The sequence below is a fragment of the Zychaea mexicana genome (assembly GCF_025766255.1).
Source record: "Zychaea mexicana strain RSA 1403 chromosome Unknown BDB00scaffold_6, whole genome shotgun sequence".
NCBI classification, from domain to species: domain Eukaryota; kingdom Fungi; phylum Mucoromycota; class Mucoromycetes; order Mucorales; family Lichtheimiaceae; genus Zychaea; species Zychaea mexicana.
The window spans coordinates 193,390-213,884 of record NW_026516669.1 but is presented as its reverse complement, the minus strand read 5'-3'; the positions used below and the strand labels follow the sequence as shown (position 1 = coordinate 213,884).

At 42.7% G+C, this 20,495-nt stretch overlaps 5 protein-coding genes across 5 annotated transcripts; 2 read left to right on the top strand and 3 right to left on the bottom strand.

Moving 5' to 3' along the window:
- Nucleotides 1-1,656: 1,656 nt before the first annotated feature.
- Nucleotides 1,657-2,290, bottom strand: BDB00DRAFT_867736 (acyl-CoA N-acyltransferase; the record flags this gene model as incomplete). The annotated part of the gene is made up of 2 exons (XM_053126378.1): nt 1,657-2,102; nt 2,188-2,290. The coding sequence occupies 2 exons, from the start codon at nt 2,288-2,290 to the stop codon at nt 1,657-1,659; spliced, it is 549 nt and encodes a 182-aa protein (XP_052984347.1).
- Nucleotides 2,291-2,746: 456 nt separating this feature from the next.
- On the bottom strand, nt 2,747-3,388 carry BDB00DRAFT_725763 (uncharacterized protein; the record flags this gene model as incomplete). Its single annotated transcript, XM_053118238.1, has 2 exons — nt 2,747-2,997; nt 3,097-3,388. Coding segments are annotated over 2 exons (543 nt in total), but the record flags the coding sequence as incomplete, so codon positions are not given.
- A 2,651-nt stretch (nt 3,389-6,039) lies between these two features.
- On the top strand, nt 6,040-6,805 carry BDB00DRAFT_801070 (HSP20-like chaperone; the record flags this gene model as incomplete). Its single annotated transcript, XM_053121825.1, has 1 exon — nt 6,040-6,805. One exon carries the CDS (start codon nt 6,040-6,042, stop codon nt 6,595-6,597), a length of 558 nt encoding a protein of 185 aa, XP_052984345.1. The 3' UTR covers nt 6,598-6,805.
- Nucleotides 6,725-16,600, bottom strand: BDB00DRAFT_801050 (uncharacterized protein; the record flags this gene model as incomplete). The annotated part of the gene is made up of 17 exons (XM_053121824.1): nt 6,725-7,089; nt 7,168-8,720; nt 8,806-9,086; nt 9,180-9,414; nt 9,489-9,805; nt 9,879-10,185; nt 10,267-11,080; nt 11,170-11,446; nt 11,543-11,711; nt 11,821-12,069; nt 12,250-12,651; nt 12,749-14,011; nt 14,144-14,464; nt 14,562-15,308; nt 15,442-15,716; nt 15,830-16,451; nt 16,511-16,600. Coding segments are annotated over 17 exons (8,193 nt in total), but the record flags the coding sequence as incomplete, so codon positions are not given.
- An 856-nt stretch (nt 16,601-17,456) lies between these two features.
- On the top strand, nt 17,457-20,469 carry BDB00DRAFT_755249 (uncharacterized protein; the record flags this gene model as incomplete). The annotated part of the gene is made up of 8 exons (XM_053118824.1): nt 17,457-17,607; nt 17,691-17,735; nt 17,897-18,608; nt 18,690-19,509; nt 19,592-19,696; nt 19,783-19,953; nt 20,043-20,249; nt 20,335-20,469. 8 exons carry the CDS (start codon nt 17,457-17,459, stop codon nt 20,467-20,469), a joined length of 2,346 nt encoding a protein of 781 aa, XP_052984343.1.
- Between the last annotated feature and the right edge of the window lie 26 nt (nt 20,470-20,495).

The following is a 20,495-nucleotide window of genomic DNA, read 5'->3' as shown; positions in this document are numbered from 1 at the left end:
TTGCCTTCATTGTTGCGATGCGTTCCCCACACAAGATTTCGCTGAATATGGCCTCCATAGAATGATAAGAAGGCGTGGTATCAAGGCCTCCCTCACACCGTCAAGAAATCATTAAGATGACCATAGCATTGCATATGCGTTTAAATACAGTAAAGCACAAATAGGTGACGATTTCTGACTTACCATACTCAAGGTCGAAAGACATACCAATGCCGCGGAAGGCACATGTTGAAAGGATGTTGTAGACCTCGACCAATAATGCTTGACACACATACTATGAGTGTCGAGCAATACATGTAGATCTGTACTTGGCCTAATTCTCATAAATAATTTTGGTGGAAAATATGTGGTAGCCATCAAGATAGTAGGATATTCGAATGGTAAGCACAAAGTCCGTGGCACCACAACTAGCAAAGCCTTTGGAGGAGTGGACCAAAGTCCGGAAAAATCAGTGTGTGGAGCATCGACCTTGACTCTGTATCATTTAATATGAATTATGACTGATGTTCTGACTAGATCATTGGATGAATCGTAAAATGCATAGGAGTAATTCCCAGTTATTGTATTTGACGCAAGCCCAGCTTTTATCCTTGTATCCCAAAGTAGAGGCTGTAATTACAATCGCAAATATAACCGTACCATTGAGTTTGTGCAACGATGCCACCGAAGAAGTCCAACAACCGCTTACAGCTCTCGACCGTGGCACCCATGTCTGAAGCATGGCGGGCAGGATGATGGGTGCAACTTCTCTAAAATAAACAATAGTTGAATATAGATCAGGCTCTTGTAGGGGCTCGACAATATTCGAGTTGGACATTGGCAGCTGCATTAGTATCCGATTATTTAAAAGAATGCAGCAAGGAAGAAGAGAGGGAAGGAGGTGAAATATCCATTGCTCTTGAGCATCCATGTTGTACACTTTACAACAACAGAGATAACACCATCTACGTAGATGGCACTTTCTGAAGTTGCGGCACTGATTTGATAGTTTTCTAAACAAAGAAAAACCTTTGAATGGCTAGTTTCAAGTTTGACCCTGATTTATATGTATGTCCTGAAATGAAATGAATAAAAAGAGCAAATATCCGTAACATTCCGTAACGCGATACTCGAGCGACAAGTAAAACGTGACACCGCAGCCGGATTAGTACCTATTCGAGACACCGGGAATGAAAAGGTGCGTAATTAATATAGAAGGCTCGCTAGATGAGGGTTTGGAATATAAGCATGTAGAGATATATTGGTATTAGGAATTTCGATTTTTGTATTTGATGCTTTTCTGAAGCACTATATTCATAGTTTTATGCCTGCATGAGCGTATCCTTGAAAAGCTACTGATTCGCGGCCTGTAATATCGAGGTGAATACCACATGGTTGGATGAGCAGTCTAATCATGCAAATAGTACGAAAGAATTGGTGAAAATAATGAGTACTTGATAATAATCTTGCACTGCAGATCTATCAGTAGCGTCAAGGAAAGATCATTACGCTCTTACAATGAGCACATCCCAAACTAATCCATATTATAGAACATACATCTTAACTTTATGTATTCTACGTTCTATTCTATATCTCGATAAGCAAAATAATATAAACATGATCATAATATACAAAGCAAAAGCAAAAATAAAAAATTCGGGAAAGAGAAAAAAGCGATTATACGAGCTTCTTCTTCAAGGTAATAAAGCAAACATCCTTGACCTTGAGCATCTCCGGCCAGACAAAGGGTATTCTCTCACCAGTCTCTTCAAATCCGAGTTTACGGTACCAGGTCAACAGCTCTACTCTGGTTTCCAACACATGAATCACTGCCACTGTAAAACCCAAATCCTTCATCCGTTCAAAAGCGGCCCGTACAAGCCGGCCACCTACACCACGACTTTGATAAGCTGGAGAGACTGAAAACAGCCCTAATTCAGCCTCTTGTCCTCCTTGCATAGCTTGGATCTGCACAGTGCCAACCACTGTCTCTGAGTCACCGGGGGTAGCATCAAACGCATATAGTAAGGTGTTTGGCTTGCCGTTGGTACGAACAAAGTCTTCAACGTCTTGCAGTGTCACTCGTTCACCACTTACTAGGTCCTTTTCTGTGGTCCAGCCGCCTATGAAAAGTAATAACAGACATGAGCGATTTAAACTTTTCCACTCTTTCCTCCTCGATGAAATGACATGACAGCTTGAATTTACCTTCAGAACGGTAAGCGCCATTAATAACGGCATGAGCAGAAACGTTGTGTTTCAAGTCGTCCAAAGCCACCTCACGCACGTAAAATACAGAATCCTGAACCATGAAAGGAAGGGTGAGACAATGGGAAAGTTGTATGGAAAAGAAAAAGAACAACAGGGTATAGTTTGCGGTTTCTATGGTTACATATGATGTGATCAATTTATCCGATCCGGGCTTGCCGACGAGTCGGGGAACATTTCCATTGGGTATGAGTACAAGTCGCGGACGAAATGGAGATAAAGTTTTCCCTTTTCAATAAGTGTCAATAAGCGGGTAGGTTCTTTTTTTTGAAAAAGAGAAAGAGAAATAAAGGATTATGGTACATATTGAAAAATAGAATAGAAACAGCGGTGGATGAATTACAATGCAGAGATATCAGAAATAGGAAGAAAGGATCATGGAAAGAGGGCTGTGGAGGGGGAGGAATATATGGGGAGGTGGTGGTGCGGGAAGATGAAAGATGTTTTTTTTTTAAATATCATCGACTTCTTCTGCTAAGGCATTGTCGGGCATTCCACTATGGTAAACCTTGTATGCAGGCAGACCATAGACGCTGTAACCAGCAGTCTTTGCAGCCATGGCAAATCCTTCCGTGTCGATTTGATGCTTATAGGGAAATGCAGGATAATTGATTCCCTCGCGATGCACGCTTGCCTTGGTCAAGATACACGTCGATCCAATACCGTCCAAGGGCACCTTATGTAAGGGCTGCATTTCGGTGGTAGCCATGTCGATCATCAGGAACCGATGCGTTGTGAACTCCACCCACCCTATGCCCAATTTTTTTTTTTGTTTTACCATAGTTAGACACTGTCCTTCTCCCTTCCCTTTTTTCATCTCTCCTTTTTTTGTAAAAAGATTCAACTTACCTTCCATAAACACAAAATCCTCAGGTACATCCTTGGATAAGGAAACCGACAATTCGGTTTCCTGCCAATTACGTTTGTCATGGCCCCACTCGTTCCCATCTCTACGGATCATAGTGTTCGGCACCACAATGTCCGCGTCCACCTCCATCATATCCTGAACCAAAGTCGGTGGTATCGATGTTAACAAAGGATCCAACCAAAGCGTATAATCATGTTCTGGTGTTAGTGCTGATTGTAGCAAGAACGTCCGGGCCCGGGCAATAGCGGCTCGTCGCAAGGGTTGCAGTTCATACACTGTCTCCTTTCCCGGTGTTACCACAAACGACATTACTTCATCGTCATAGGTCTTCACATATACTTTTACGTCCAAGGAAGTCAGTCGAGCGTGTTCAATATGTTGTCGAACAGCGTGAACCGTCGTTGGCCCTGGATTCATAACTAGGATGGCGAGCGACAAGTGGGGGTATGTAAGCTGACGAATCAGTTTGAAAAAATCGTTCAAATGTGGTACGGTTGCTGGTTTAATCATGCTGAGAATGAGAACGTTTTTTTTTTGTGGAATGGTGTTGAGATTTTGAAATGAGACGCCCTCTACTCGATGCTGGGCTTGAGCACTCAAAGCGTCGGGAAGACCGTCTTGTTGTGGGGATGAGAGTACTCCTTCATCGCTGTTGTTGCACGGAGGAGGTCGGTAGAGAATTTGTAATAGACATGTTATGGCAATTAAGCATCCAATGACAGTAAATAGTACTATGCGTCGTTTAGTCTGTGGTACTGCGAACGATCTCTTGACTTTGTCGCTCATGTAAAAAAAAAGAGATCTAGGAAACGGTATTGTTCTCGACCTCCAACGTGAAAAGCGACAGTTGGCATCAAAAGAGAGAGGGAAACTCCGCCATGGATATGCTCCCACAGTAACCAGTGCGTTGCCATGGTTTGCAACTGCATACTTGCTGAAACAATCGGAAGTCCATGGGAGTATAGCTAGTTGTTTCTGTTTGCAATAGTATGGGATCGGAACCATCTAAAAAACCCATTCACAATTTTCATAATGTAGAAACTACTTTGTTGCTTCAACGTTTATATAATTATAGTTGTGTTGACATGACCAGGTCATTAAGGACCGAACCAGTGCCTGTGGGCTGTGTCAAGGGGTGAATTTTGCCCAAATTATTGGTGACAATAATTGTATAGGACACCACAATATTCTTCACTTAGCAGTGACCAACAGTGGAGTCCTATAGCTTGATATAATATAAGGAGAAGTAATATATGAGAAATTATGACTGTACATACATAAATTCACCACTGGTAAATAAGCTACAATTGATGGCGGTAAAACGGGCTACGTTAATAAAAGTACATTATTGAATATGGAACATGTTGTCCTACTATATACTGCATTACGGCTATTATGCAACGATGCATAGCTGGTTACCAAAAACGTGTAAAAGGGTACCTAGAGTTGCCCACTACTATAGCAGCAGCAGCTATGTGAATCAAAAGGAGTGACTAACATACTATATGACACGTTTAATATGCCACATTTTCTGATATACATTGAGATGAACGCATTGAGCTGAAGGATTAGCAGGAATAGCACTTTATGATGCGGCTGTGAGATGAGAATACAATCAGAGTTTGTAGTCATTAAAACGTAGCAAGTAGATATTCCACCGTTGGTGCAGAGACCGGGGAAGATCCAACTTACACTGCTGCTATATAAATATCTGAAAAGTATAAGTTATGATACACAGAAAAGCTAATAATAATGCGTCTTCTAGTGAAGCCTAAATGTCAGCAAGTATTGGTTGAACTAGCGTGAAACTTCATGGCTAACCGCCCCATGAAGAAAAGACCTTTTAACTCATCATATAGTTTAAAGTTATATTATTGGAAGGCTAATTACGATACGCTTAAAGCATTCTGGTCGCTTCCTTGCGGTGCGGTGATTAAGAAGAAAAATTATACATAGTAAGAGGTGTTGCTTTAACTAAAAAACCTTCTAGAGAGGGAAAAAGTCAAGCCGGATTAAGGTGTTTGGTGAGGAGAGGTAACGAAGTGAAAATTAAATGAGAAAGGGAAGAGGGAGGTGAAGATGTAAGAGGGGGAAGGGAGAAGAGCTGTCTATAGACGCTATGAGTCTGGTGATGATGATGATGCTACATTTCGCAGATCTAGCGCTTCCTCGGGTGCCGGTTCATTTGTGTCGTAGGCGGTATCCGAGTGGCTTAATATGTCGATTTCACGCAGCATACGAAGTAATGCCGGCCAGGTCGTTCTCCATTTGCCGCGAGACAATCTTATATAGGAACGTGGTAGTTTGTTCATGATATGGTCGATGATATGTAGCTCGTTGTCTTGATCTGGGGGTGTAGTGCCGAAGGCCGTGAGCAACTGCTGGAGTAGTGGTGTCAGGGATGGGCAGCTGGCATAATGCTCCCGTTTCGCGCGTGGTGCTCCGTAACGATGATCCTTCAGTAAATAGGATGGTAGCCAGTGCAATTCTCCATCTGATGAGGCGACGGCGGTCTCCGCGAAAAGCGGCCAGATAGAGTATGGGGTCAACTATCCTGGAGGGCCGGAGACATCGGATGGTTTAGAATGAGCTGCGTCGACGAGCAAGTTCTTCATCCCGCTTTTTCCTCATCATATACATCCATTAGAGCTGCTGTCATTGTAATTGTTGTCATTACTGCTGCGGCGCTAAGAGCCGAGCGCCATTTTCTCATTGTGAAGAAGAAAAACCCATGCTTAACACTAGTAATAAAGAGGGAGTCCCAAAAGCAGGCATATCCGCTTTGCGATTATAAAAAATGTTGTTGAGGTGTGAGTGGGATGACATGTGATGGGAAAAGTCTCTTCTTCCTTGCTATAGCCCGGCATCTTCCAGAAATTTCGACTCTTTCGGCAATCTATAAAAAGGGAGGCTCTGACACACGAATGCGTCTTCATCCTCACTCTTCTCTTCTCTTACTTTTTTTTCTCACTACCTATAACTCTTTTGTTCTGAGCGCCATGTCTCTCATCAACTGGAACAGCTGGACTCCTTCATCCATGGACCGTATCGAGCGTCGTATGAACCAACTTGCCAATCACTTGTATCAAGACTTTCAAGGTGGCGGAGGCAGCAGCTTCTGGTCAAGACCGTTCACCTCTTCCGAAGGAGGCTCGAACCTGGGCCTTCCTGTTAACATTTATGAAATGGAAAAGAGCTGGGCCATCCATGCCGAGATCCCCGGCGTCAAGAAAGAGGATATCAAGCTTGATGTCAACAATGATGCGATCATCATCTCCGGCGAGACCAAGATGGACAAGGATTACACCAAGGATAACATCCGTTATCAAGAGCGCCGTGAAGGCAAATTCTCGCGTACCTTGTCGTTGCCTGATAATGTTGACCGTGACAAGATCTCTGCCAAGTTTGAAAATGGTGTCTTGCACGTTGACATGCCCAAAACGTTGGAAGCTAAACCTGCTCGCAAGATTGCCGTCCAGTAAAATCTTATTGTGACCCACAAACACAAACAACAGTTCATGCAAAACTGCACGTTTTCTCTCGCCCACATTGCTGTAGCCCTCTCCCTACCCACAAAAAATTAGCTGTAATCCCCATTCACCACCACTAGCTCTTTAAAAATAGTATTTCTCATTCTCATCTCGAAACTTGCTGTAGTAGTGATAATAAAATCCTATTTTAAAAAACAAACTTTATGTGTGCTCTAACTGCTGGTTTCAATGACATGCTTTACAAGTCTGCTTGAGAGCATTGCATTGCTGATTATATCCCGTTTACGTGGACTATGCAAATCTATCAGCGCAGTAAATCCAGCCTGTTCAAGTGACAATTTGTATCTTCGCTTTGCCCGCTCAGATGAGTCAGTGGGAATGCTTGAGCAAACAGTAAGAAGGATGGATTCAACTCGACTGACAAACTCCAAATCCGTCGAGTTGACCAACACCTTGTTCATTTTTGACGCTATCATCTCGTATCTTTGATGAAATCAGTAAAAGTGATAATTTGAAAAGTGTGCGTGACAATAAGCGAAACCCAAATTGCTTCATACTTACACAATACAAAATGTATCAGGCATGACGACTGCAGCCTCTGCCAAAAAGTCATATATGCGTAATTTACGCTGTTTGTCATGTGATGATAGTTGGATCGACAACAACGTGATGAACAATATCTCAGCTGTCTTGTCCGGTATCCGGAGCTTCTTCAATATGCCGGTCGGCCCATCCAGACCCAGCTTCCGTAACATGTTTTCGTCCGCGGCAATATCCGGCAATAGTGCAGCTACATAGCCCAACGCACTGACCGGAATTAAATTGTTTCCGTTGTCACATCCATTGTACCGGTTGATTTCAATGTTTAGAAAGTCTTCCAGCTTTGGCCTCAGAGTTCTGACCATCTCGACATTATGTATGCTAGGCTTCAACAGGACTGTGGCCACTGCAAACGAAAAATACTGCTCGAAATTGACGCCTAGTTCTCGGTCGTACTCTTGCGTAATATCTCCTTGACGGATAGATAGCAGTAACTTAGCAGGGTTCCTATCACCACCGTCAATCATGCGATACTCTTGAAGGGTATGGAGTACACCAGCAAGCAGCTCTAGAGTAGCTGCATAAAGAGGACGATAATCAACTTGTACGAGCGCTAGGGCAATCCAAAAGAGCGGCAGTAGGTAGCATGAATCCCGTGGAACGCTGCAAACGATGCGTCGCAAGCACATGATGATACCTTGAGCGAGTTCAAAGTGGGCCTCTGCCACTGCATGTTGAAGCAAGTTTAAAATTTGGAATATTAGTTCGTCGTCTATGCCCTCGCGTGCGAGACATCCAATAACAATGAGCGCCCGTGGCTGGACTGCCGGATTGAATTGAAAAGCTAGACTACATGCTAGACTGAGCCATCGTGCTTTCCACGCGTTTAATATATCCGTATTGGGTGCGACAATTTGGATACCGTCGATCAAGTGCTCGACAAGTGCTTCCACTGCATACAGATCCACTGATTCGACTGTATCGGTCGTCGTTTCCATTGTTGCGGTGTACGGTGTTGCATAGGTCTTGGTGAGCCCGAAAAGTAACCGTGTTCGCATTGCAGAATTGTTGCTTAGTTTTTCGAGCATCTGCCTCGCTTTTTCGGTATCCACAGGTTCAATAGTGCACAAAGCCTGGTTAAAGTTAACCATCATGCTATGTACTGTCTCTCGCTCCAATGTCGTTCCAATGCAAGCGATTATGGAAATAACATGCATCATCTCTGGCGTGCACTGTCTGATTGGACCACGGTAGTGAAAAGTTCCCATGAGCATAAATCGGACCATGATGGTAATTTTCGCTCGCCAAAATGGATGATTGACAAGTTTATGTGTCCAGCTGAAGGCAGAGTGCAGAAAGATGTGGTGTAATCGCGAAAGTATCTTGGCGCATACAGCCATGTTGAACATGGCGACGACAATGTCAGTCATGATTTCGGTCTGGATTGATCCAACCCCACCATGCTCATATGCATATTCAGTAACCGCACTTAGCACTAGATCAATAAACGTGCTACCATCCACGTTATTTTCACCGATTCGTTTCCATATGTTGGATAGAACGAGATGTCGAATCTGTATGTTTTTTTTTCGAGGAAGGAGAAAACAGGTGAGATTGCATATTTATAGCATCTACTGCTGCTTCATTTTAATAACATACCGCTTCTTTCGCTTTGACAGTCAACTCAATCATCATGTGTAAAATCTCTTTGGTCTTGGTTGCTATCTCTTCACGCCCTTTCCATTGAGTATAAATCCTAGCAAGATTGGCCAGCCATGGGGCTATATACTCGATACACAGACGCTGCTCCGACTCGGTTGACTTTTCGAAACCGACAAACCATTCTCGAACTAGCTCGAGCGTCGCTTCTTGTTGAGTGAGTGCAAGTTTAGTACTTATTCCCACAATCCAAGATATGTCATTCTTAGGGATACAAACGCCTGTATTTAGAAGAGTAGAAGACAGGTGAGTTAATGCCTGCTTGCTTATTGTCTCGATAGCCCTATACTAATAATTGCAGTTATTCTTCTCACCTTTAGTTTCCACAAACTGATTCGCCAGTGCGAAATGGAAGCTTTCGCTCAACGCACATAGAAGACTATAAGAGGAATGGCGTAACTCTTCATTTGGGCTCCCCATATTGTGAAAAACGATATTAAGAAGCATGCCCGGAATATCATATGGTCGAATAGCGCTAACAGGCGGTATCATTTTGCTGTTTTCAGGAGATGGAGGAGCGTCCGCACGGCTCTTTAAGTTCTTGAGTACCTACATAAGCCTGTTAACTTATATGCTTAAAGATAATGCCTCCTTTTCTCGATATTTTTAAGAAATAGACTTACAAATATAAACTGTGCAGCGTCATGGCTTGATGTCGTAGAGAAAGTGATTACTGACTGGGTTTTACTATTTTTGAAGCGAATTTCATGAGATGCATCCATGGTTGTAAGCCCAAGAAACGGATCCTCAATTTCGGATATAGCATAAACGTCGTTTAGAATGGCAGTGCAACCAGAGAATAATTTTTGTCGTTTTGCGGTAGTAACTTGGATATAGCGATGCGTCAATTTAATAACCACCGGGATCACCTTTTCGTTGTTATTGCTGACCATATGACGAACTGCATTGACAGTTACTAGAGCATCCGTACTCAACTCGGCTATTTCATTGATAATAGTAAGATATTCTGAAAAATGAAAATGCATCATATTGAATTATTGCTTATTTGTTACCTTCAGTTTCTGGCAAATGTAATTCTTTTGGATGTATATATCGATGAAGGTCCGTCTCGGATGCATAAAATTGAAACTTGCTAAAGAATTCACGAACAGGCTTGGATATATCTCGCTTGAAAAATCGGGCAATGTCAACATTGGCATTAAATGCATATATGGCAGCAATGTTATTATAGATTTCACGAGGAGTCAGTTGGGCAAGTCGATAGAACCATTTTTGATCAGGCGAGCTATTCAGTTCGGTGGTGTACATTGTAAAATCAACCACTATCTCAAATGGTTCAGCAGATAGCACTTCCATGGTCTACAAACAATAGTGCTGAGTCAATAGTTGTCTTTTTTGGATAAATTAACATTTACATTAACATTATCATTATATACTTTCCCTGAGAATTAGGTACATCAATGAATCAAAATCCGTGTCGTGAACGTGGATGCGACGTAAGATAAAGTAAAGCACTGGTCTTCCAGCTCTCGACCTTCCTGCTTCATAAACAATCTTCTTTGCCATTACATCATCGACATATCGGTCGTTGTTTCGTCGCATGAAATCATTGTAAGCTTGACTTGCAAAATTGAGCGGTCTTCCGCGCAGACAAAAATCCGATGATTTTTTGCGGCCCATGTCAGGTGGACTACCGAGGTGGGCAAGTAAATTAGACACACATTCGAACTGACCATGTAATATCATTCCTTCCAAAATTGCATGATCGACAGCCTTCGTTTTATGGCTGATGCTGGGGGTATTCTTTGTGTACAAATGGTGGGACATGGCTTGCATATTGTCAATAAGCACATGGTGAAGCAAGCAAAAGTCGCCGTCATTCATTGGATCGTCTTCAAACTCGTCCTCTGCTTCTTCTACACCCTCATTATGGTTTAATTCCTTCGAGATATCGCGTAGAAAGCGGGTTACGCGATAGATATTGTGTGTCAGTAGGTCGTTTAGTGGAAGCATGTATTCTTCCTTGTCACCAAACAATACATTGTTGGCCAGGTTTTGTGCGACCTTTCCAGCAATCAGAAGCCCGCGGTAAAGAGCCGGACTGATTTTGCCACGGAAATGAGTAGATTCCGGTGATACTATAGCCGGGCATAAGAATCGTAAAAATATAAAAGCACCAACTGCTTTGTTCGTGGCTCCGGAAAAGCGAGATTCTGCACATACAGCAATGCAATGACACAACTGCCGTATGGTCCTAATTCAAAAGTATCAATGATAAGAAAAAACTAAAGTTTTTCAACTCACCCGCATCTATATTCTTTGCAAAGCTTGTCTTCGACGTACCGAGGCGCGATTTTAGCAGACTCGCAAATAACAGTCAGGATCATATCAGCTGCTTGCGATACATTAGCAATATTCTGGTCTATATCTTCTTCTTCATCATATTCGATCTTCAATGGATTGACTTCATACGATGACCCCTTTGGTAAAGTCGTTTTACAAAGCTTTTGAAACACGGGGTGTAATGTACGCTGAATATATCGTGCGCCGACACTTTCAGCGAGATAGGATAAAAGTCGAGTCGTGATAGTAGTTCTGCGTAAAAGTTCCGCTTCGTCATCTATAGTCTAATATTTTAATACATTATGTAGCGCTTTCTTTACCAACAGCATTTTCTGAGAAGCTTGTTGGATAAATTGAACTTCAGAATACTTACTAGTGTGACGAATTTCCCTTTCGATCATAACCTTTAAAAATTTCACCGTTTTTCGTTTCGACGCAAAGCATTTCAATAAGCAGCGCGCCATTACATCAGCTTTAGATGCTGGGCATGACTCGCATAAGAATTGAGCAAAGCCAAAGTCATTCGATTCGTCGGTAAGTATCTTAAAGACATGTGTTAATGGAGTGTATACGATTGTTATGATGTGCTTTCTTATTCTTATACTTATTCTTCATGTAATGAGCGAGTTCTTTCGTTTGTTATTAGCTTACATCAAGTAACCGCTCATATCGTTCTAATTGAATGGTATCAGAAAGGCTTTCGAAGTGGGTGCCTTTGTTGAGCACCTCAGTAAGCACTTGTACAAACGCAGAGCGAACACCAATACTCTCATCATACACTTTTGCGATGGCATGGTTTAAACCGACATCCAAATTTGCACTTATTAGATTTGCTATTGCTTGGACGGTACAAGATTTAATACCGAGTGCTTGTTGGATCCTTCCTGCTTCACTGGTACCCTAAATTATGTAGAATAGCATAGTTTTGGTTAAATGCATCCGTGAGTTATTGCCTCGATGTATTGTATGTTGAAGTTGTGCTCGCCAGCATATACAGCAAAATATTATCCTTAAAATTTGTTAAGGATACACTGTATGCAACGACTTTCCGGACTGAGGTGATGTTGGATAGAAGGGTACCTTTTGCACACTAGTGGTGTCACTGGTGTTTCCCTTTGTTGATCGTAAAGATAGTTTCGAAGGTTCATCAAGGACACCAACGCACTCCTGAAGGACATGGAAAAAGTATGTGAAGTACCTAGAGAACATGTGGCATTTGACATTCTGATTGATCTCTTCAGCACCAGGAAAAGCGCCAAAGATAGTGGGCTGGAGCGGAAGGCCGTCAAGAAGTAGCATCATTGCGTGGATGCAGTGCATTTCTAGCTCGCGCCGAATGTTTAAGTCCTTTATTAAAGGAGATGTCGATACAGTATGAGCCGTGTGATCAGACGCAGTACCAATGGTACCGCCCGTTGAAATAGTAGTTTTGTTTCGGTCGCTGGACGTTATTGCTGGACTATCAGTAGAATCACCTTGACTCTGAAAATCATGCATGTGCGCATTTGTATACGATCGGGGTAACATATGTATAAGCAAACTTTTTGCATGAATTATGTTATATGCAGAGATGACTTACAAACATATTTTGAGGATTAATTATCCACTCGATTACAGTGCCGAGTAGCTTAGTGCGTAGAGCAAACTCTCGCTGTATCATGATCCACGAGCTCGTATTTTTGGAAATCATAAGAGCTTTGCAAAGATGGGCGAATCGTAATCTGATCCTTGTTATATCGCTTCCCACGGTATTTAGGTTGGTATCACCTGGTTTGCATGAAAGAAAACTCGCACATTGATCGACGAGATTGGCAAATATCTGTGAGGATACTGCTGCGCTTGTAGTCGGTTGATTGGAAAGATCTTCTAGATAGCTACAGAGAATATTGCTCGTTCGTTCGACAAGCATAAAGCAATTCAATTTTGAAGCAGACGAAACCACAGTGCTTGACAAGGAGTGCTCGAGTTGTTCCAAAAACGCGGTTCGAACGGCAGGCGACAGCTCCTTACTGAGAATGTCGGTGGTTTTTTCGCGGACAAAGACATCGCTGCAGGACAACAGCTGTGTCATCAGTCGAATGAATTCTGTAGCTTGCTGGTTTGTATCTTCGTTCGCAAGCATAATGTAATCTTCGTTGCCATCATTTTGATCGTTATTTCGCTTCCCTAGACAGGCACCAGCAAGTGATGAGAGAAAGCCAGTGCAGTTATGCCACAGGGTATATCGGTCTTTGAAGTTCCATAGCGACCTGTTTCGTTTCTTGCTGCTGCCTAGATAAGATGGCTGCTCATGTATATCTGAAGTTGATCCGACATGAAAGTGTCCTGCTGACATGCCACCATTGGATGATGAACAAGATGTGGATCCGCTACCACCGCTACCGAAACTTCGACTGCTGCCTGGACTACGTGGCCCGTTAATGGACGTCCCCTGTTGTGTTTGGATCGAGGTCAAGGATTCTGTGAGCGACTTCCATCTTTTCCAAACTTCTCGCCAAGCAACAAGTGAAGCTGGTGAGTCGTGAGGCAGCATACGTAGCAGACGCCAGATATGTCTTTGTGCTCCCTTACGTCCCGTCGCTAGCTCCTTATCCAGTAGAGATAGCTCTAGATAGATCGGATAGTTTTCCAAGAGAACCCTGAGCGCTTGAGATCCGACGACTTCCGTGTGCGAGTTGCTGGCAAAAAGATAATCGATCTCTTTACAATATTCCTTAATGCACGCAATATCCATACGTAGAATATCTTCATCGGTCGCGTTCAGCCAAATTAGAAAGGCTACTTCCATTGTAATAGCTCCTTGCAAATATTCTGTTGCATTCCACCCCTGTAATACCGTCTCCTACATATATGATGCAAGGTTATGTGAACAAAACAATAAGTCGCGATTCTTACACCCGGAGATAATAGACAGGCAGTATAATAGAGTCAGACAGAAAAAGAAAGTTAGCTGAATAGTTGTTAGATCGATTACCTTGCCTACACCTTTGAGGAAAACAACTCGTTCAGTAAGTATTTTGTGAACTGTTCGCATACAGGTTATTATTTCGGCATTCTGAACACTTTTGAGGGTGAGGAGCTCTTTAGCTAAGTATAGGACAATGGTGGACGATATTTTCCAAAACGAGAACATGGTATGTTTAGGTTCACCCCAAAGTGGAATGTAGGCAGACGTATGCAGCTTTCGTATACATTCTGTGGCGAGTGTAGTTATGGATTGGCTAGGTTGGCGCATGCATTGAATCATAGCTTCAATAACACGCAATATTTGGTCAGTCCGTTGACCGTTAGTACCCTAATATAAAATCAGTTTTAAGAAAATAAAAAAGCATATCCTTGTACTTTTAGCAGCAGCTATAAATGATCTGCTTCAAGTATCATACAAAACTTACTAGTATCACTAGCTTCGGATCAACATTGTAAAGTCGCAAGATCTCCCATATAGTATGGAGCCGTTCGTTGCTATCGAGATCGATGGTCTGGCTCGTCATTGATTTAGTATCGCCTTTCTTGTTATCCGACGCATTGTTGCTGGTATTGTTGCTCCAATTTCTCATAGAGCTCATTGCAGCACGCTCATTGCCGGCCATACTGTTGACATACTGGATGAAGATCTGTCGTATCTTTTCGCAAACGGTTTCATAGAAATAATTGGAACCAAACTTCCATGGCGATTGCGAATCCCGATGCTCTTCAATATTATAATAAATTATAAGATAGCGGATCGATTTAATTAACGCAGACTTATATATAACCGGGGCTTTGCTGTCAAGACACATGGGAAAGACGCTGTATACTGCGTTTCTTGGGTTCAGGCGATAAAGTGTCGTTATTGCGTCCACCAGCATGCAATGGATGTCCAACGGTCTTCCACCGCGTTGCTCTTGCGCTGGCAAGCCGTATTGTGCATTGGACGTCATGAAGATCTTATCAACAGCTATTGGATGCTCAATGTCGAAAAGTCGTTCTTGAAGGTTGTTCTTAGCGGTCATGTTGAGTCGGTGTAATACGGAGAGTGCAGATTCTTCATGTAGGTATGATGCAGCTCGACAGATATCCAATACGCAAAGTGAGGCTACTTCTTCGTTCCGCATATCACCGTCAACCACCATCTTCTCGATCATTCGGACAAAGTCAATCTTGTGTAAAGTTATAATTTTTGATTAGTATTACTGTCGGCAATGACTGCAGATGATGTCAAGATCATAATGAGTTTTCGATCGTAACACGCACCACTGATGGGTGGGGGGAAGAAGCGCACTTCCCTCTTACCGAGTTGTATTGGGCTGTCTCTACCATAAGGCCAGGACTGATAAGAAGAAGTGCAGTCTGAAATGGCCAAAGGGTCTCTTTGCTTTTCTTCATCGCAGTATCCCGGCAAAGCATGAATAAAATTTCTGGACTTCCATCAACTCGACCCTTTTCCCGGTAGAGTTGCACGAACTCGTCTTGAAAAGATTCAATCCATCCCCAAATTGCACGATAGAAAATAATGCTGATCATACGCTGCACTGATGGTTTCATTGACCCCATTGTATGCTGAAGTACTACATTAGAAACCAAACACAGAAAGAAGAAAGGAACGAGAAAAAGGCATAGTATAAATTACATCTGTTATACATTGTGCAGTCCGTCTTCATAATAAGTGAAAAGATTTTACCATAAAGCATCTTGTTCAATCGTTCCTTATTCATTGCAACAGTCTCTATAAACTGCACTTCGCCTATCTGTGGGATTTCTTCTGCGTTGCTAGGCTTATACGATAGAGCTTCCAACCTGGATTTGATTCTAATATATGTAACGCACCAGTTACTGATACTGACGAAGTACACGACCCTGCCAGCGAGCACATAGAGTCGCGTCAGTAGTAGCGTTTCAGCGGTATAATGCTCGCTTATTGTTGCACAGTTGTATGTCTCTGTAAAAATTGATTCTTGCATGTTAAAGCGTTTCCCCATCAGCAGCGATCGGTGTTCGAGCTCTCTATTTATAGCCGTCGCCGTACGAGGCGGTTGGCGCAAAAAAGGTGCCATGATCGCTAATATGCGGTGTGCGATCCTATCATCCAGCGCCACATCGGGTCGCTGTGCTACAGAGTCAGTCGAGGTATGTCCAGTTGCTCGGATGCAATGTGTTGATACCTCTGGATGATCCGTCAGATCAGACGGGTTGTTTTCGCGCCATTGCTGGAGACATGCAGACATGAGGCACACAAGGAAATATTGAGAGTGCAGCATCTCCGTTGGTGTAGTTTCGTCGTTGAATGATACAGTTGGGTGATTCTAAATTGATGGGAGATATAGTGAGCAAAAATGAAAAAGTCTTATTGTAAAATTATTACGTTGCTGATCGGAATTCTTTCCAACGCGTCAGCGATAGCCTCAGTAACGACCGGCAATCGGTAGGTCGAAAGTCCTATGAGTGTGTCCACTATTCCACCTAGTGAGTTTTTTTTGCTATATATTTGTGTAGGGATAGTGGCTATACCGCTAAAAACAAATTGAGGTATTAGAAGCGAATAGGTACCAGGTACAGAGAAATACATACATGCGAAAAAGATAAGGATCAAAAGCTTCCGCTTCGTCGAACTTGATGCTGCCATTAGCTTTATTACAGGGTAGCTATAAGTGAATTTAGTTTTCCCTGATGTAAGTGAAGAGTTACCGTGAACTACAACAATCTCCATCCTTGCTCCTCCCTGCTCATTTCAGAACAATCAACGTACCTCTGCCTCAAGGCGTTCCACCAAGCTCAAAATGAGTGTTCTTTCAGCGATCATGATTCCGCGAAGTAGATCGAATCGAACTCATGGAAAGTTGGTGGTCACTCATATTATATCAGTTGGTTGGTAATTAAATTTTTTTAAAATGCGTGCCTAAGATACGAGAGAAAACGACGGTGTGTGTATATGTGCAGTATGCTTCACACTCTCGTATGCCAGTTTTTTATTGTTATAAAATTGCTCATAAGATACCTGCAATATGCAAACTTTGCTCCGTGGCAGCAAATGGACCACACTAAAGAGTTTTTTATCAAATTGGAAAATAAGGGGTTAAAGTGGTTAAAGTAGTGGTGCAGCTGCTGGTGGATTATCCATACACCACATGCAAAGCGAGAGAAAGTGAGATGGGCGCAAACAGGGCGGAGACGGCAATAAAGAGCATCTACTAATTACTAAGAAGTACTCGCTATATCAAAAATATAAAAGGGAGGCTCCTACTTTTTGATGCCTTTTGCTTCTTCTGTTCCTCTATCCTTTTATCGTAACTTCTTCTGCACTGGTCATCATGCTGGGCCTAGTTGTCAGCGCTAGTCCTGCACCACCGACTAATAGTGTCACCGAATGTCAAACACAAGCCTGCATTGATGCTGCTAAAGCAGTTAAAGATTATATCGACTTTAATGCTGACCCCTGTACAGACTTTTACCAATACGCATGTACGTCCACCTTCTAACAGTAGCACTGCTAAGGAAATGCTCGACAAATACTATGTTAAGCTGTTGATCGATTGTCTAACTAGGTGGTGCCTGGTTAAAAAGCACAAGCATTCCGGATGACAAGGCGTGTAAGTTATCATTATAGAACAACTAAAAAGAATATTTCAAGCACACCCTCTCTTTTCTATTAATAATCTCCTGGTTTAATCCTTACCCCTATTCACAAATTTGGACTAACTCGTTCACTGGAATATTTACTTTTACGTGTATACTATTCTCAAATACAAAGCTGTTGGAACATTCGATACAGTACAAGATCAGAACACCGATACGATCCGAAATCTCTTAGAAGGCACTTACGGCGACATCATCAAGGACACCGATTGCAGTGAAGAAAACTTTCATTACCAAAGTCAGTCGGACATTGACAAACAAAATTTCGAAGAGCTGCAGAATTACTACACATCGTGCATGGATGTGGCAACCATTGAGGCACTTGGTCCGACGCCCGTCTATCCAACCATCTCCAAACTGCTCAAAATTTTCTCGTTTGGAAAGGAGAATACTCAAGGACAGCAGCAGCAGCAACAACAACAACAAAATGATGACGTATATACCGCCCAATCCGCAGATATGCTTACCGACGCATTGATTGAATTGTATCGCCAAGGGGTCCAGCCAATGTTTTCTATGGTTATTGGAGCCGACGATAAACAACCAGACGCAAACGCTGTACAAATCAACCAGCCTGGTCTTGCATTACCGTCGAAAGAATATTACGAGCAAAAAGACACAGTGGACACTTACCGCTCCGGCCTTATTGAAGTGCTTACTATCTTAATCGGCAGCGCTGATGATGTCAACAACAGCAATATGGGTGCTCAAAAGCAAAAGGAAGCACAAAACGCAAACATTCAACTACTTTCGAGCGAACAAATAAAAGATATGGTGAACCGCGTGGTTGATTTTGAATCAAAGCTAGCTTCCATCACTCTTGACAGGTTGGCAAATTTTTACTGTTACCCTTATTCTTGCTTTGCGATCTATGACTGATTTTTGGCCGTCATCTGTGTATCATTCAGAGACCAACTCTTGGATCCAACCAAGCTATACAATCCAATGCCGTTGAATGAAATACAACAAAGATATCCCGTCATCAACTGGAAAAAGTTCTTTGAGGCATTTCTTCCCACGGGAACCCCTGTGCCAGACACACTGATTGTCAGCGCCCCACCTTACTTTACAAATTTGGCGTCCTGGCTTCTCCCTTCACTGTCATCACCTTCCACTGATATGCAACAGCAGCAACAGCAAGGCGTCAGACTGCAGACCATTCAAGACTTTCTCCTCGTCAAAAACCTGAAAGCGTGGATCTATGCACTAGACACAAACACACGACGGTCTTGGCGACGCACTTCAGCCAAAATTTCCAGCGGATCTTTTGAACTACCGCCTCGCTATCGCACCTGCGTCGACAACGTGATAGGTTCGTTTGGCTCGATGGTTGGTCGGTTCTTTGTTATGCGTCGCTTTGGCGGTGAGGAAGAACGCGAGCAAGTAGACGACTTTATCAGCCAAGTGCACCAGGCATGGTTAGATCGGTTGGATAAAGTGGAATGGCTCGATCCAGAGACTCGCAAAGCAGCTATTGATAAAGTCAGCAAAATCAAGCATAAAATTGCCTACAGTATCGTTTCACCCGACGTGCGTTCTCCCGAATCCTTACGTGATCACTACGAGTCGATCAAAATCACAAGAGAATCGTTTTTCTCCAATGAGTTGTCTATTGTTGAATGGGCTATCAATCGAGCTTGGTCAAAAGTTGGCAAACCAGTAGACAAAGAAGAGTGGTTTATGAGCCCATCTGATGTCAATGCTTACTATAGTCGAAGCACTAACGAGGTACAATAGCTTGCATGTTATATAAGTATTCGCCTAGCTGTAACCCCACTTCTCATGTGTGTACATACTTTAAAAAATTTAGATTGCTGTGCCTGCTGGTATTTTGCAAGTTCCGTTTTACAATTATGGCGCACCCTGGTATCTAAACTATGGCAGTATCGGCGCCATCATTGGCCATGAGTTGACTGTAAGCTTCTCAACCCTTCTGTATACTTATCACATATTGTTTTGGAGATATCAAGCTTAAATAACTTCGTTGCTTGTTGTTCTCAGCATGCATTTGACAGTGCAGGAAGGATGTACGATGGTGACGGAAAACTTAAAGATTGGTGGAGTCCTGATACGGCAAAACGTTTTCAAGACAAATCACAGTGTTTCGTGCAACAGTACAATGGATTTACCGTCGAAGGTCCGAATAAAAAATCCGTCAACGTAAACGGCCAAGTATGTTACTTAGACAGTAGATGAACACTCCTGTAGAGCTTATACATAAAATCGTACTAACTGTAAGTACTGTGCATGTATGAACGAAGCTCACGCTCGCCGAAAATCTTGCTGATAATGGCGGGATTGCAGCTTCGTATCAGGCTTTCCAAAAGGTTTGGAATGATGCTCAGTCACCAGGTCAACCTCAGCATGCAAGACTGCCGGGTATTGATCTATCACCAGAAGCATTATTTTACACAAGCTATGCTAGGTCATGGTGCAGTGCTGTGAGGCCGGAAGCGCTAGTACAACAGGTACATATATATACGCCGCATTCCCAAGAAAATACATCTCATTAACTTACAAACGCACCCAACTCTCACTACTGTCGCTCTGTAGGTTTATACGGATGTACATTCGCCTGAACGCTATCGTGTTATCGGCACAGTCCAGAATTCAGCAGACTTTGCCAAGGTCTTCCAATGTCCTCAGTCTACTCCCATGAATCCTGAAAACAAATGTGTTATCTGGTAGATCTCTTGTAATATCATTGGTATTTT